The sequence below is a fragment of the Glycine soja genome, chromosome 19 (genome assembly GCF_004193775.1).
Source record: "Glycine soja cultivar W05 chromosome 19, ASM419377v2, whole genome shotgun sequence".
In the NCBI taxonomy this organism is placed as follows: domain Eukaryota; kingdom Viridiplantae; phylum Streptophyta; class Magnoliopsida; order Fabales; family Fabaceae; genus Glycine; species Glycine soja.
In genome coordinates this window covers 2,437,800-2,456,365 of record NC_041020.1, presented here as the reverse complement: position 1 = coordinate 2,456,365, position 18,566 = coordinate 2,437,800, and the positions used below count along the sequence as shown (strand labels likewise).

At 31.1% G+C, this 18,566-nt stretch overlaps 1 protein-coding gene across 1 annotated transcript; it reads right to left on the bottom strand.

The window, feature by feature from the left end:
- Nucleotides 1-1,115: 1,115 nt before the first annotated feature.
- On the bottom strand, nt 1,116-4,415 carry LOC114399717 (putative NAC domain-containing protein 94). Its single transcript, XM_028361933.1, has 4 exons — nt 4,089-4,415; nt 3,596-3,866; nt 2,882-3,180; nt 1,116-2,181 (listed from the first exon to the last, which is right to left on the bottom strand). The coding sequence occupies exons 2-4, from the start codon at nt 3,771-3,773 to the stop codon at nt 1,555-1,557; spliced, it is 1,104 nt and encodes a 367-aa protein (XP_028217734.1). The 5' UTR covers nt 3,774-3,866; nt 4,089-4,415; the 3' UTR covers nt 1,116-1,554.
- Nucleotides 4,416-18,566: the final 14,151 nt, after the last annotated feature.

The following is an 18,566-nucleotide window of genomic DNA, read 5'->3' as shown; positions in this document are numbered from 1 at the left end:
TTTTTTAAAAATAGATTAATTAAAAAAATTTAATGACAAAATAAGTTAATCCATACAAGCAACCAGTACTCGATCATCCTGACTTTGTTAAAAGTAAAGAAACTTGTGACTCTATTATCTCTGTACGCGGTGGCCTGAAAATTGGCTTCTCTGCATAACAAGAATATTATTATATATCTCATAGAGTTTAGCGTGTGTGTATCTAATTATCCATATATTTTCTATACACGTTAATGACGTTGTATATGCTTAATCCATTTTTTTTTTCACTTCCCATGATGCACTAGATCATCTCTGAATTTCATTATTGGGACCAAGTAACGTGAAAGTGAACAAAATTTGTCCCAATTGACTTGTCAAATTCATTCTTGCACGCCACATTCCTCCACTGTATATCCTCTCACTATGTGAATTCATGTGCCAATAGTATTTCTTATTCGAAACAGCGAAAGCTAAATTTTATTTATAATTTTTAATCATCAAAATCTTTTGTGTATAAGCCAAAATTAAAGTCTATATTCTCCTAACAGAAATCTATTTGTGCTTTCTTTTAACTTTTAGCCTTTTCAGCTATACTCCAAATAACGAAGAAGATTCCAAGAACCTCTTTCCAATTTTTAGATACTTTCTGATTTTATTTTATTTTTATCAATCTTTCTACCTAATATCGAAACATGTTAGATGCCTAATTAATGGTATAGTATATAAGGGAGCATATGTGATTAAAGGATTTGTTTTTTTTTTTAAAAAGTAAGTGGAATATAATTGACCATTAGATCTTACCAGATTAAAATAATTTAATTATGTAAATTTTTTTTAAAAATCATATAATTTTTTTAAGTGATCATATATGATATTAAATTTTGATTATGTGTAATTGTATAGCCTAAATTTAATAGCTAGTATATGTTAGATACTACAATTTGAACAAGGATATAGATAAATAAAACAATAAACCAAAAGATTAAAATAAAATTAAAACTATACGTGGAGATATGAAACTATATGTACAACTAGGTAAATGTATGAAATACGTGAAACATATAAGCAAATAACAAAGCAAACCTCCTCGAAACTACAAAGTGTCTCCCCCCCCCCCCCCCCCCCCCCCCCCCTCCAAAAACGAATAATTCCAAGAGAGTTTTTCAAATGATAAAAATCACGTGAATAAAAAATATAGACACAGAGACAATGATCCCACAAATTTTCATAAGACCTTGAAATCTTTGTGTCTACATTTTTTTTTCTTCCTTCACATGACCCTGTCACATGAAAAACCAACATGAGAAGATCTATTTTCCCAGCACATGGTTCATAAAATTTGTGGCTCTTTTGTTTCTAGGTGGTACTGGTAGTTACATTCAGGTACATATAAATATGAACAGGGAAAAAGTGATAGCACTTGTACATTTACAAGAAAAATCAGTACCTAATGGTATTGATTTTAGTGATAAATATACTAAAATTGTAAAAACAAAATGGTAACTACTAACAAGCCAAAAGTCTTCTATTGCCAATACCTGATCACACCATGAATGCCCCTAATTTGTTTAATTAAGTGTAGCATTTATTAGTGGAATAGGTAGTGGACATGTCACTAGGGCAAGGAGGTGAATCCCATGCCACAGAAGAAGCCTTCCAAGCAGCATCATAAGGAGGACTCAAACTGAAGGGAAATCCAGTGGTTCCTGTTTCTGTGCTCATGTTTTGTTGCATATCTTGAGGTAGATTGATTGAGAAGCCACTATAATGTTGTTGGTTTGGCTCTTCAAATGCTATGTAGTCAGGGTTGGGATGAGAAAGCATGGAATTAGTGGCATCAAGTAGTGTGCTGCAGCACTTGGTGGGCCCTGTGTAGAATATGAAGTTGTCAGCAGCAAGGTCTCCATCTGAAACAGGACTTTTGGAAGCTGTGCTGTTGTTGATGGGCTTGTAAGTGGGAATATCTGAGGCTGTGAAGTTGGTGTTGATGGCATTGTTGGAGACTTGGTGTAACTCATCCTGCTTGTCACCACAAAATTGAATGGCTGGTGATTCTATGTTATGGCAGTTTAAACCTTGTGTGAACATGTCAGATACCATGCCTCCAGGTAACTGAGAGATCCAAGGGAGAGATAATGCTTTTTGTGCCATGGAGAAGGAATTGGCTTTCTTGAATATCCTACAAATTGCCCATGAATCCTGAAAACACACAAAGCACTACATGAATAACCACAATTGAAATACAAATTCTATCTATCTGTCTATCGATATCTATCTATCTCTATGTCTATTTATCTCTCTATATGTTTATCAATTAACTCTTCTCACATTTTCCATGCTCTCTCCTATATACAATTAGGTGAGAGTACGAAGGATAAGAAGAACTAATCTTAGTTGTTCATTCTTACATGGATAGTAAAGATTAGTTTAACTTACAAGTTTAATTTTTACACTGTTAGTTTAAAAATTCTACACTATTAACCAATCGAATACATCATTAATATGACTTTTAAAGTAATTACAGTAAAAGTCAACAAATTTATTATACATGATAATTTGTGATTAAATGATACTATGTAATTGTCCATGTATTTGCACGGTTTTAAGAAAAAATATAAAAAGTATAAAGGACAATGAAATTAATAAAAAGAATGATAATTATATAAAAACTGTCCAGCCGACACGTGGTGACGGCTGGACAATTTCTATATAGTTATAGACTAAAGAAACTTATTACACTATGAGTGCATAAATGCTTAACATATATCTAATTTTGACCTTGCATGTAATATGAAGTGATCAAGATTAGTCCCTCTAAATCTTTCATGTTGCCACTTGAAATGTCATATACATGTATGTATGTTTGTATGTATGTATAAGAAATTGGTGCAATACATACACTTGGAGGGAGGCTTTTGTCAGAGAGTTTTTTGGGAGGGGATGAGTCTGATATGCAAGGAAGCCTAAACTCATGCATCATCCAGTCAGTTTTCATTCCTTTAGCAGCTCTTCCTCTGTAGAACACAAGAGACTTCTTCAAACCAATGCACTTTCCTTCAGAGGAATATATAGGCCTGTCAGTTCCAGTGGCCTTCCAAAACCCAGCTCTTGTGACTCTATTTGGACGTGCACTGTTCCTGTATTTTCTGTCCCTTGGACAGTAGAAATACCACTCTTTCTCCCCAGTACCTGCCAGCTCTTCATGTGCATAAAAACAAAAATTGAAACCAAGTTAAAATTATAAGAGTTTTGAACCTTTGATGCTCACTCTAGAAAAATAAAAGGATAAAATATATTTTAGGTCCCTTAAGATTTGGTCAATATTAACTATAAAAATGATGGTTTTGGTTCTTGTTATTTTGAAATATGATGAATTTTGTTCTTAATCCTATGCTTTATTTTGACTTGACCAAGGACAAAATCTACCACATTTCAAAATTATGAATACCAAAACTACCATAGGAACTAAAATGAAATAGGAAGACTTGGTTGCAAATTAGTCTGACCCTGTATGTAAGATTTGTCTATGTGGCATATAAAGCAAAACAACAAAAGAAGAGAAAGGTAGAGAACAATGAGTGTGTGTGTGTGTGTGAGTCATGAGAGTTCTTACTTGGAAGGTCCCATGGATCATATTTGTAAATATCCACTTGCTTAATGAGTTCAATAGGAAGAGACTTCTGCTGAATTTTTCTCTTGAGATAAAAATCAACAAGCTCTTCATCAGTGGGGTGAAAACGAAATCCTGGCATCACATCATCAATTCTTTCCATCTCATTCCTCTCCTCCATGTTCTCTCTCTCTCTCTGAATTTCTTTGTCCAAGAAAACCAAATGCAAATATATAGAGAAGCTTCTCAAGATATCAACACCTGTATTGTTGTTCTAGTATCGATAAGAAGAAAATATAAGATATTATTATAATACTCATGGTTATCAAATTTGCGTACATGGAAACACAAGCATCAAGCATATTGTTTGTAGTTTGTAAGTTTTGAAAAACAAAACAAAACCCATCATTATTAATTTGCTGTTCTCAATTATGAATAATGACAAAGTAGAAGTTAAAAGAACATAGTAAGATAGTTTCAAGTTATGCTAACTCACAGTGTGTACAAATTTGCTTAGTTCAAGGCCTTGTTATGTGCCTCCCAAGAAATTTTCTGTTTTCAAAGCTTCTGCCGCCCTTTTAGGATTTGCTCTAATGAGAAAGTGTGTTGAGAATTTGGATAAAAATCACGATGACTTTGGTGTTGAGAAGAGGTTGTGTTTGTAAGCTATTTAAGGTTCTTGCAAAGGAAGATGTCACTAAGTCAAGAAAAAAGTAAAACCCCTAATATACTTTGTTGTGTGAATGAATGACCAAAAAATAAGGATCAGAAGAAGAGACTGCAGAATTAGAAGCATTAAGGGGTGTTTTTTATATTGTGAATGTGTGTGATTATTTCATTTTCATTGCTGATGATGCTCACAAACATTTCCTTTTATCTTCAACAAATCAAAGACAAGCACAAAATGACAAGGCAAGCTTCTAACGTAATTATTTTATTTTTTTTCATTTTCTAACAGATCAATTAATTCTATTTTGAATTGTTCTTTAATGAACTATATAATATTCTTAATGTTGCTTTCAGTATGGGAAATTCTCTGCCTAATTCTTCTGCGGAACCTTATAGGACAATTTTTGTCATTTTTGTGCTAATTCTAGGATTGCAACATTCCCTTTTATTTACCAAACTTTTCACGTCTTATATTCCTCATGTTCCGTGACAAATATGAACAAGTGAGGTTTTTTTTTACTGTTATATACACTCTCTTTCTAATTTTTCCTCAAACTACACCTATTTATCTAATAATACCCAAACTACATTCATTTTTATCCCCTTTGAGAAGTTGGGGTCCCGCCTTCCGTAAGGTGCTTCTTTTTTTTAATTAATTTTTATTTGTAAATTTTTATTTTAATTTAAATTTTTAAAATAATATAAATATTATATTATATAAATATTTTTTAATTAATTTTAAAAATAAATTTTATGAAAAGATTATTTATAAAATATAATATTTATATTATTTTAATAATTTAAATTAAAATAAAAATTTACAAATAAAAATTAATTAAAAAAAGAAGTACCGTATAGAAGTCGGGATAATCAATCTCGACTTCTCAAAGAAGATTATGAAAAGGGGTATAATTTGGATATTATTATGTAAATAGGTGTAATTTGGAAAAAAAAAATAGAAAGAAAGTGTGTATAGCAGTGAAAAGAAAAAAAAAAAACCAACAAGTGACATGTCACCAATTTAGGTACTTAGTCTAAAAGATAATTAATTCAATATGCTAGGCTATACACTCTTGATTGAGAGGGCATTCCCATTTATTGGAAACAGAGTATTTGAGTAAGTTCAACTAGTTGACCTAGGACTAGGAGTGATAGTATGGTGTTAGAGCAATCTTATACTCATTTAAAGAGTATCCAAATTTATAAGTTATTTTTTTCACACCAAAGAAATCAAATACAAGTAATCATAAATTTTATAAACTACATTAATTAGCTTATAAGAATATTTGGACCTATTATATCCATGTTTTATTTAAATATAATATTTTAATGTGTCTTTTTACAAATTAAAAAAAATACTTGAATATTAAAATGAAATATGAAAAATTAATGACAACAAAATATTAATTGAAATTATAACATTAAATTTGATTAAAAAATAGTTCAAAGATTTTTTGAATTCTAACAATAAAATATAATAAATATTTATTTATATAATTTTATTTATTATATATAAGTATGACTGTATGAGTGTGGGACAAGTTAGGTAGTATAGTAAATTAGTAGTCACATATGCACTTGTACATAAAAATATGTATTAGTGATTACTTATGTCTAGACTAGGACTTATTTGATGGATATTGCAAGTCATTTTTGTAGGTACTCGTTGAATCTTAATTTGATTGTACGTCCTTTAAAAGCAATTCTAACAAAAAATTGTCTATGTTAGATGTCATTTGGTTTTAGAGAAAATATGATATTTGTTTCCACTTTTACTAACATTATTTGTAGTAAGTCCAAACTAATTGTGCAGAGAAGTTGATGACATGCTCAAATCACATGGCATAAAATTGCTAACCACGCACATTATGGCTAGGTAGCTAGCAATTTAGGAGTCTCTACTAAATTCCAAAAGATCAAAGGGTGAGACTACAAAATCCAAACATGGTGAATTTACCAGCACTTAGGTCTCGTTTGATGCTCTTGTTGTCTGTTTCGTGCGTCTTAGGGTTTACAACCTATGTTGGAACAGTGGTCAAACTTCTTCTGCTACCTAAGTCTTTGTCTGTGGACATCAGCCCCTAAACATACTAATTATGACTCAAAATAATGCTATACAATAGTTAGTTATTAATGCTGTGAATTGAGTGAAACTTTTAAATTTTTTATTTTCATTTTTTTAATTAAATTAGCATTATTATACAATAAGTTAATACTACATTCGATTCGATTCTTATTATGAGGTCCAAATTAAAAATGTAACTTTTTTTTATAAAATCTAATCTAAGATATTCCTGCATTAATTTTTTTTTTCATAAGAATGTCATTTATTAAAGTCAGTTTTTTAGAATGGATATGAGAAAAACATAATTCATTAATATTTATTAGTTTTATTCACATGAGTAGTTTTAGAAAGAAAAAAAAATATTAACTTAGTTAAGATATATTTAATGTTTTCAATTAAGTTAACTAAATTTTTTTAATCCTTGGTAAATTACTATATGGACCTTATAATAAGTACCGAATGTGGTATTTGCTTCAGTGTGTTTAGCCGGTTTTTCATATTAGAAAGTGATATTCAGGTAGCATAATTTCTAAATAATTTATCTTTAACCCAAGTATATCTTAGCCCAAAATTATGGATTAATTTTTCGAGGAATTGATATTTATTTAAAACATTAACATTTTTTAATAGATATTTTCTCATAAGATAATCAAAATAAGGGATTAGGTTATCAAAATTGGGTTTGTTTGGCAAGCCAAATGAACTAGTCTCGTGCCCATGAAATTGAGGTCCGAAAACTGTTAAATCTATGTAGATAGATATTTTTTCTTGTAAAATTTAAATAAAATTATTTTGAAAAAAACTGAGCCAATTTAACTTGAACTTTTGTGTCCGGTCAAACCAACAAACAAAAAAATATAATATGTAAGAAATTTAGGTTAATTTAACCTAACTCCTTTTCACACCTTAACCCAAATTACATATTTAATTAATTGTGAAAATTATTTACCACCTATATTACAGTTACACAATGGTACATTCCGATTTAGATACTGTTTGCTTAATTGAAAAGTTATTGCCACAAATTCAACCCATAGGCCTTATCCGTTACAAAGTAGAATCGCTGTAAAGCAATTTTGACAGCGCCATGAATAAGTCAGTGCAGAAGCTAACGTTAATTACTGTGTGAAATCAAGTTTCAATCAGAGTTCTAATCTCGTTTGTATTCAAATAACTTTTAACTATAAATAAATATTCCCTGAATAGATTGAGGAAGCAACAACATGGAAACAACTGGCCAATTTCCAATGGATTTCTTGCTTGTTGGGAAATTTATATATTACCTTCACGTGATTGTGTAAGTGCTAGATAGAGGGGTGAAATATAAAAATGTCTTTTTTATTTCTTATTAGTAATTATCAACAGTTTTATCATCAATAAAACACAAAATATTTAAAATCTAATCAAAATATTTTAAACTGTCAAAATAATTAAAAAAAATTAAATCAATTACCAGAAAAACTGGAAACAAAAAATACTTCCTTTTTTTATTTCATTTTGGTTTGATTTTTTTATTCCTGTTGTCAAATCAAAGTGAACCAAAACAAATTACACCTAACCCCGTAAAATCAGCCTAATAGTCGGTGTTGAAATAACTTGCATAAAATTTTGATTGAAAGTTCAAACCTTGGTACCATTATTATATAAAAAAGGCTTCATCTTACTTTTAATATATTATGTTGAGCAGTTGTTTCATTTTATGTTACTTTTAATATATTATGTTGAGCAGTTATTTCATTTTAGTATATTAAGCTTTAAAAAATTTCTTTTAATCATTTATGCTTTTCTGAAATATATTATTTTAATTATTTTTCAATTTTCTGTTAAAAATATTAATATTTTGTTAATTTTTAAATTTTTATATTATATTAATTTATTTTATTATTCGTCAAGTAAAAGATACTTTTTTAACTGAAGTAAAATTAATTTTAAAAGTCGTATATTTAATCTCTATAGTTATTTTGAGTTTTAGTTCCTACATGAAAAAACAAAATATATAAGTTTTAATTAATTAGTCCCTACACTACACCTACACCTTACAATATGACAGAATAACTAAAATTAGAGGTGTCTTCTTATTATATGACAGCTTAGGAGTTCAATTGGTTAGCCCATCCTTATTTAATTCGGATATATGGAGTTAATTAACCTATATATTAAAGACGTAAATGAATTTTTTTAGAGGAAAGTGGTAAATGATATGCACGGCATTTGGAAAATAATTTTTTATGATAAAATTCATTAATTAATTTTTGAAATATAATGAGAAGAAAACACAGTTACTCTCAAAGTTTTCTGTAATGCAGTGTTATTTTTTAGAGGATTGTGGAATATTCATGGTTTCAAACACTCTATCCATGTTTCACACGAAATTGGTACGTAGCTCTCAAAGTTTTTTGTAATGCAGTGTTTTTTTCTTCTTCTTCAATTGGTTGATATATATAGACCATATATTTCACGTTCTCACTTATTTTTCAATTTCCTTTTTGTATGTAAACACTTATTTTTCATTTGCTGAGACATTTAATTGACAATTAAAAACTTTTTACCTTCTCAAAATATACTCCCGCCGTCTTTAATTTAAAATTCATATCGTTTCAAAAAATAATTATCATATTAAATTTGTTAGTTATTTATACTTTTATTCTAAATTACTTTTTTATTCTCTCTATTCACTTATTTATTTCTCATTAATGTTTTAAAAAAAATAATTAAATAAAAATATAAAAGGAAAAAAATAATTAATGTATTTAGAAATTAAAAAAGAATCTTATAAAAAAGTGAAACCAAATTTTTGAAAAATATCTTATAATTATAATTAGACATAAAAATAATATATTTTAATTTCACGCGAACTAATTAAATTAGCATGCTTAAAAAAATATTTTAATTTAAGCAATTATTTTATTATTTTGTGAATACATTTTTATAATAATAGGCGCCAGAATTCCAGTTACCCAATTCAAGTATTCAACAAAATACACTGAACACACACAAATATTAAAGAGTATTATAATAAGGAGAATTACGTAAAGATACGACCTTAAGTATAATTTTTGTCCCTAAATCATGAGAATTCCATGCTCACATTTACTGACTCATTTATATGACAGATTTGCTGTCCAATAAATTTAGCCGTTTAACTAATGATAATGAGTGATGACTTGTACATTTTTACTTTTTCTTTATATGGTTTGGTAAGTTTGTAGAATGAAATGAAACATTCAATTTGTCTTAATTTTTTTATTTGATATTGCCGTATTTGTCTTCTTAATTTAATTTATTGTTTAATTATAATTTTTTTTCAAAAAAATCAACAATATGTTAAGACGGTATCAGGAACAGGACAACCCAATGGTGAGAGGAACTAAAGTAAATTAAAAAAAAAAGTATTTTAAAAGAAAAACTATATTTTAGGTTTTTTGTCAACATACATTTTTGTTAATATATATGATTTTTTTTATTTTACTCTTAGATCGATCCTGAATGGTCTAACTCAGTTAATTAAATTAAATAAAGTATGAGTTTTATAAACCATGTGTCAACAATATTCTGTTTTTCTAATCTTATGTTCTACTCTGTTTTATTTATAAAATGTTTATCAAATGTATATATATCATATGTCATGTTATTCCATTTTGATACCTCTGTCAATTACTATTGTATATATATCTTCTTATTTTCTTTACATTTACACACAAATGAGGAAAAGAATGAATTAAATGCCTAGCAAATTAAAAAAACCACGCGGAATATGAATATCTCACAATTAATGTTATGTTAAACCAAGCATGTGTGCATCATCCATTTCGTATGTTAGTTTCCTACTTACCTATGTTTGTGAACCGGTTGAAAAATGGCTCAACCAGGCTCTCTGTGTAATTAGATTATACTTAGTTCAGTATTCATATATTAGATAAACACAAGCATGTAAACAGTGAGGGCAACTAAGTTCATGTTTGGATTAAAGTTTTCATTGCACGAGCAATCCAAGTCTTCATTTTGCAAAATTGAGTTTCAAGACAAAATTTTCATCGCAAACAAATTGGGAGTAACCAATCATGTTTCCAAAATGAGTTTATTCTCTAAATGTATGTTCAGCATCCAAAATTACTTTCTTCAACTGATAAGCAAACATATTGCTCGGGTAGAACTGAATATGTGTCAAATATAACACAACACTCTTGAATTAGACACCAAAATCACTTAATCAGCCTCCAAAGTCCAAACAATCAACTGATTAGATATGAATTGCACTTGCATATTACTCTTTCCTTGAATCTCTTTCTGCAATTACAACAGAATCCATGGATGCAGGTGACTAGCATTCATCAATTGACATTTAACAGGGCAAACTCTAAAAGAACTAGAAGAGAAGTAGTGTTCCAAGTTCCAAATGACCGTACTGTTGACGTGAGTTATCAAAGAGGAATCATAGGAAACAATAATATTCTTGTTACCTAATTTATATCGTTGAATATCCGTTGAATTATTTTAGCCTAGATTAGTGTGATTATATTTTTCTTCCAAAAATAGCTTCATGTACAAATTATATATAGCCTCCCTTTATTACATTGGAAAATAAGGAAAAATAAAGATATTCTTTCTCTTTTGTCTCCTCTTTAACATGGTATCAGAGCAGGAATTCTAGATCCATACGAAAAAGAGAAAAATGGAAACGCCTACAATAGGGGTGCCGAAATAGGAAGGGGAGAATTCACTCCTCGCAAAATTTACAACAAGGATTACTCAAGCATTGAATCTCAACCAAACATAGAGTCAAATTTCAAGTTCTGAAGCTGCAATACAAATTGGAATCAAATTAGATGGTACCAATTATGCACTATGGTCCCAAATTGTCAAGACGTATATCTCAAGCAAAGACAAATTGGGATATATAAATGGAGATCTTCCTGAACCCCCACAAATAGACCCTGCATTCAAAAAAAGGAGAACGAAAAATGTAGTGGTGAAGGGATGGCTCATCAATTCTATGGATCTAAAGTTGGTTAGCAACTTTATTAGATTTCCAACGGCTAAGGTTGTTTGGGATAGTATTGCTACAACATACTTTGATGGCGCTGATACATCACAAGTATATGATCTCAAAAGAAGAGTGACCAGACTCAAAGAAGGCGACAGATCTATTGAAACGTATTATAACAACCTACAAGGACTATGGAGAGAAATTAATTTCCGTCGACCAAATCCTATGAAATGTGATGCTGATATTCAGAAATATAATTTAATTTTGCAAGAAGACATAGTCTATACCTTTTTAGATGGGCTTGATGATTGTGTTGACAAGATTCGAGCGGGTGTACTTCAGATGCAACCATTCCAAACGGTGCAACAAGCTTATGCACTAGTCTGAAGAGAAGATTTGAGGCAATTTGTGATGATGGTAAATAAAGATATTGTGTCAAGAGGTGCTATACTTTTAAGGAGAGGGCATAAACCTCAACACCAATTATCTCTTCAAATGACTTCAAATGGCAAGCCAACTATCAAATCTCAATCACAAGGAGAAGGAGAAGGATGCAGACATTGTGGAAATATGAAACATACAAAAGAAACATGTTTCAAACTACATGGTTATCCAGATTGGTGGCATGAACTCAAGGAAAATAAAAAGCGTGAATCAAGTGGAGGAAACAATTCTAGTCATGCAACTCTTGTGAGCGTAGAGCCTTAACTATCTCTTATCACACAACAAGAATCACTAGTGGCCATGTTTCTCAAAATGATTCAGGTAACCAAGGTTCTTCTTATTCATGCTCTAAACTGGGAAACCATGATAATTGGATCATCGACTCTGGAGCAACTGACCACATGACATTTGATCCATGTGACTTTTCTAAAACCTTTCAACCGAAGTGGACATGCATTGCCAATGCCAATGGAGTAACTTATCCAATGACAGGGGCGGGAACAGTTGATTTTTCTCCTTCTTTCTCTTTACCAAACACTTTACTTGTCCCGTTACTTTCTAACAAATTGTTATCTATCAATCAAGTGACTAAGGAGTTGAATTGTTGTGTTGTAATGTATTCCAACTTTTGTTTGTTTCAGGATATTCTCACCAAGGAGATTATTGGTCCTGGTACTAAAAGGGGAGGGTTGTATTACCTAAATGATTTCAGTTATGGTAGAGCAAATAATGTGCATTCTATTTGAGTAAAGGAAAGACAAATTTGGTTATGGCACAACCGATTGGGGCATCCGTCATTTTGATATTTGAGTTATTTATTTCCAGAGATATTTACAAAGGTCAATGAATCAGACTTCAAGTGTGAAGCCTGTATTCAAGCTAAGAGTCATTGTGTACCTTATCCAATTTGTTCGAATAAATGTGATACACCTTTTTCTATCATGCATTTTGATCATCTAATGTTTGGGGTCCTTCCCTTATTAATATTCCTTCTGGTGTTCAATGGCTTATCACATTTTTTGATGATTGTACACGAATGACTTGGCTATATTTGCTAAAGCATAAACATGAAGTTTTTGAGATATTTAGATCATTCCATAATATGATCCAAACACAATTTTCTGCTAAACTGTTGATTCTTCGGTCTGGTAATGGTGAGGAATATGATAATGAAAAATTTCACAAATATTTTAAGGAACATGGTTAGCATCATGAGACATCTTGCTCTCAAACACCACAACATAATGGTGTTGCAGAGCGCAAAAATATACATATCTTAGAAATCACTGGAGCTCTCCTTTCAACAGCATATGTACCTAAATGTTTTTGGATAGATGCAGTGGTGACTGCTATGTACTTGATGAATCAACTGCCATCTCAAGTCTTGAACTATAAGACTCCACTTCAAGTTCTAGCAAAACATGTGACATTACCATTTATTCTAATGCTTCCTCCAAGAAAGTTTGGTTGTGTTACATATGTTCGCATTCATAAAAATCAACGAACGAAGTTAGATCCATGTGCTGCTCATTGTGTTTTCCTTGGTTATGGAGCTCATAAGAAAGGATACCGTTGTTACGATCCAGTCATAAGGCGTCTTTATACCACCATGGATGTCACCTTTATTGAATCAAAGAATTTCTTTACTTTCCAATCTTCCCACTCCTCTCGTTAGGGGGAGATAATGAGTGAAGAGCATAATTGGGAAGATTGGCCAGGTTTCGAAGCTTCAAATGATGTATGGATGGAGGTTCAGCCGAGAGAATCAGAGACAATATTGATAGATCAAAGAAAATAAATTGAAGATGTTGAAAATAATGAGCAGGTTGGAGCAGAAATTGAAGAATCTGCAGAAACTGAAAGTGAACAACCCTTCCATGACTTGGCAGTGCCACAATCAAACCAATCTCCTGAGAATATCTCTAAGGTACAAGTTCTAAACTCTCCTTAAAACATTTTTGTTGGTTATAAATTACCTTTCTGGCATAATCGGGGGCAGCCTCCTAATCGGTATTCACCGGATCATGGAACTAGTAAGTCAAAGCACCCAATTGCCAATTGTGTCTCAACTCACAAGTTATCTGAGGCTCTCAAGGTATTGGTTTATAACTTATCTACAGATGACGTTCCTTATACAGTAAATGAAGCTATGAAAAATCCCAAGTGGATCCAAGCACTAGAGGAGGAGATGAAAGCGTTACAAGAAAATAACACTTGGCCACTTGTGCCATTACCAGAGGGGAAGAAAACAGTGGGATGTAAATGGGTGTTTACTATCAAGCACAAGGCAGATGGATTTGTTGAAAGATATAAAGTGAAGCTTGTCGCGAAGGGATTCACTCAAACGTATGAAATTAATTATCAAGAAACTTCCTCTCCAGTAGCAAAATTGAATACCATAAGAGTATTAATATCACTTGTTGCAAACTTGGACTGGTCGTTGCACCAATTTGATGTAAAAAATATTTTTCTCCATGGGGATTTTGAAGAGAAAGTGTACATGGACATTCCGCCTGGTTTCATTCCCTCTACACAAAGGAGTGTGGTTTGTAAGTTGCAAAACGTATTATATGTAATAATTTGGTCTGTAAGTTTTGAAAAATGAAATGTTTCATCAACTTTGGAATTGAGAAGCCAAATATTGAATAGCTACTAATGGGTGGTAGTTTTGTGGCAAAAACTTGTTCGGGAATAATGATCTGCAAATGCTAATCAGCAAGTGTACTGAGTCGCACAAGTAATATAAAATGGTAAGAACCGAGTATCGAATCACAGGGAACTTGTTTCATTCATAAAATGTGCATTCAATAAGTAACTAATAGTAAATAATCAAAAGGGGTTTTTTGTCTATAATTCTAATTAACTACAAACTAAAGTAACTAAGAGTGAGAGGTGAAAATAGTTAAGTAAAAACATTGGGTCATTTTACTAAACCAACTTTGATGTTATTAAATATTTTTCTCTATTTAACGTTATTTTAGTGTTCTTATGCTAAAAACAACTACCCAAACCAAGATCTCTCGTGTGAATGAGCCTAACTCTATTTAAATTTCGTCCTTGATCCCTCAACAAACTTGGTTTAAACGAGTTGTATTAAGATTACAACATAATATAAACTAAATCACTGCACTTCGTCCCCAGACATACAGTTTTCTAGCATGCTCTATCAAGTTCTAAGGTTTTAAAGCACTTCCCAATACTAAAAATCCTAACTTTACATACAAATGGGTGATCAAGCCACAAGCATGCAAGAAATAAGCACAGATAGAAGCAATGAACACATAAAAACTACTTTAAATAAATAATGAAAAGATATTACATCAAGTGTTCAACAGAAATCTCCAACAAGAGATCTAGCCTTCCATTGTAAATTAGTAACTTTCAGCACAAAGGATAGATTTTTGAAGAAAACTAAGGTTACAAATGGATGAGGATGTCTCCTCCACCTCTAGAACCCTAAAATCACTCCTAAAACCTAAACTCTCTTGAAAGCTGGAGCTTTGTTCTATTTTTTTCATCTCTCTGTGTGTATCTTCATTTTTCCCCTCTATGTATGATGTCCCTTTTTACACCAGCTGCTTCACCTTCTTCTACTTTTAGCCTGAAACTGAAGTTGATTCACATTAATTCACAAAAATGGGAGTATTTGCTGAGCAAAATCAAACTAAACATGCAAATATGTACAACTCCTACAAAAAGAACCATAAATTGAGGGAAAGATGTTAATTTCATATAACCATTCAATACAAAAGTTAGTCGTAAATGACGACTAATAGTGGTAATGACCACTAATGAATAGTAATGGCTACTAAATGCATTCTTGACGGTAGAATACTTATATATAGCACATGTATTTGGTCCCTAAGTTCACCTCTTCTAATTTATTTTGATACACCATCTATAGAGAGAGCTTGGAAGAACCAAAACTAGGCAGCTCTTTCATGGCAATGGCTAGAGGTACATTTTGATTTTTGTTTTTCCGCATTTTGTTAATGACCTGTGTTTCATTTTGTTTTGTAGTTTGCAACATCCCGATTAAAAATTTTAGTCTAACAAGATACTTTATTATGCACAAGCCACTAAATTGTTGAAGGTTTTTTTATATATATTTGTTTTTCATATATTATATCCTTATTCTGTTTACCTTTACAATTTATACAATTTTGATGTACTTTATGCATGAATATATTCTGCAAACATTTTATTCTATGCATATATATATGAAATCAAATGCATAATATTATGTGTCAATTATTAAATTATATATGAGAATTTATTCATCATTGTATTATATCTTGATCTTGAAATGAATAATATGATTTATTCTCATATGATTAAGTTTTATGTCTAAGTGATTTTTATAATTTTGATTAATTATGGATTAGTCCCGAAATCTATAATTTGATTAAAATTATATATTAAGTTGTTTAAATATCATATAAGGAATTAGACATAATATTGTGATTAATTATACTTTATATAATAAATTTTATCCCATAGGAATTTTTATTATATTTGTATGATTAATTGGGATAAAATGACATTTTTCATGGTTTACCCACAGGGATCATAAGGTATGTATAATTTGTCAATTTTATCATAAAATAAATATTAGCAATAAAAAATTAAATTATTTTCATGTTGTACCTGTAAAGCATGAATTTGAGTATGTGATTTGATTATTCTATCATAAGGTTTAATTGTTTCTTATTGAATTACAAATTTAGCCCACAATCAATTTTTATGTCACAAGATTCAATTTTCTAATATGCTTACATTGGTAAAAGACACAATTAAGATTAATATGTCTCAAATTTTGACGTAATCCTTTGGATTTTGCAGCTTCTCAAACTGTTAGTTTTCTGATATTCAATGTGATGTTCCCGAACTCAAAGGAGATAACTATAAGATACGAAAGGAGAGAATTCTTTTGCAATTGGGGTGGATAGATATAGATTATGCTATAAGGAAAGACGAACCACCTACAATCGCTGATGAAAGCCTAGTTGATGTTGTGCTATATGAGCGGTGGAAGCGATCCAACCGGCTCAGTGTGATGTTCATTAAGACCAAAATCTCGGTCGGGATACATGGTTCTATCAACCAGCATGAAAAGGTCTGAGACTTGCTTAAGGCCATTGATGACCAGTTCATCACTTCATATAAGGCTTTAGTAAGCACCCTGATCATGAAGTTCTCCTCTCTTCGGCTCACTAGTATGAAAGGTGTGCATGAGTACATAATGCAAATGCGAGATATTTCATCTCAACTTAAGAAACTGGAGGTTGATATGTCTAAGTCCTTCCTGATGCACTTCATTTTGAACACCCTTCCACAGGAATATGGGTCGTTTAAGATTTCCTACAAAACACATAAGGACAAATGGTCTATCAATGAATTAATGACCATTTGTGTTCAGGAAGAAGAAAGGCATGTAATGGAGATGGGTGAGAGTGCATTGCTAACAACTACCTATGGGAAGAACAAAGAAGCTAAGTCTCAAGCTAATCAGAAGGGGAATGTTAAAATACCACCTCAAGCTAATATTAAGAAGGTGGCAAAGTGTTTCTTTTGCAAGAAGACGGGACACATGAAAAAGTATTGCCCCAGATTCCAGAAATAGCTTGAGAAAAAAGGTAAGTCAATCTCATCAGTATGTTATGAATCTAATATGGTTAGTGTTAATATTAACACCTGGTGGATTGATTCTGTATCTACTATCCATATTGCAAATTCTTTATAGGGTATGCAAAACCTAAGGAAATCAGTGGGAAGTAAGCAAAACATTTTATCAGGCAATAAGCTAGGCTAACTTGTGGAGGTTATTGGAACTTGCATTTTAACTTTAAGTAGTGGCTTTATTTTGAAATTAGAAAGGAACTTTTATGTACCAAGTTTTTCTCAAAACTTGATTTCTGTTTCTAGACTCGTACCTTTTAGATATTCCTTTAATTTTAAAGACACATTGTTTGAGTTATTTTATAATTCTGAATGTGTTGGGAATGGTATCTTGTCTTATGGTCTTTATCATCTTGGTTTACAAAATTATATCACTTATATTTCAATGCATGTTCAAACTGGTATTAAAAGGTGTAATATTAATGATAATTCCTCTATGTTATGGCACCAGAAATTAGGACATATCTCAATTGAGAAGATTAAAAGGTTAGTGAAAGATGGAGTACTCAATACTCTATATTTTGTTGACTTTAAGACTTGTGCGGACTGCATTAAGGGTAAGCAGACCAACATGTCTAAGAAAGAGACTAACAGGAGTTCAAGCATATTAGAAATAATTCATACTAATATTTGTTGTCTAGATATGGATGCATGTGATTATAAATATTTTATCACCTTTATAGATGATTATTCATGATATATGAATGTTTATTTGCTTCATAACAAAAATGAAGCATTGGATGCCTTCAAAGTCTTTAAGGCTGAAGTTGAGAACCAATGTGGCAAGCAAATAAAAATAGTGAGATCAGATAGAGGTGGAGAATATTATGACAGATATACTGAGAATGGACAAGCACCTGATCCTTTTGCAAAGTTTCTTCAAGAACATGGGATTGTTGCCCAGTACATTATGCCTGGTTCTCAAAATCAAAATGGTGTGGCAGAAAGGAACTGAACATTATTGGACATGGTACGGAGTATGCTTGGCAACTTTAATCTTTCTAAATCCTTATAAGCTGAAGCACTAAAGACGGCAATGTATATATTAAATTGTGTTCCAACCAAGGTTGTCCTAAAGACACCTTTTGAGTTGTTTAAAGGTTGGAAACCGAGTTTGAAACATATGCGTG

Coding starts and splice junctions, on each gene's coding strand:
- LOC114399717 (XM_028361933.1), bottom strand. CDS start 3,773: ATGGAGGAGAGGAATGAGATGGAAAGAATTGATGATGTGATGCCAGGA. Junction 3,181..3,595: donor TGATCCATGGGACCTTCCAA/GTAAGAACTCTC, acceptor ATGCACATGAAG/AGCTGGCAGGTACTGGGGAG. Junction 2,182..2,881: donor ACAAAAGCCTCCCTCCAAGT/GTATGTATTGCA, acceptor GTGTGTTTTCAG/GATTCATGGGCAATTTGTAG.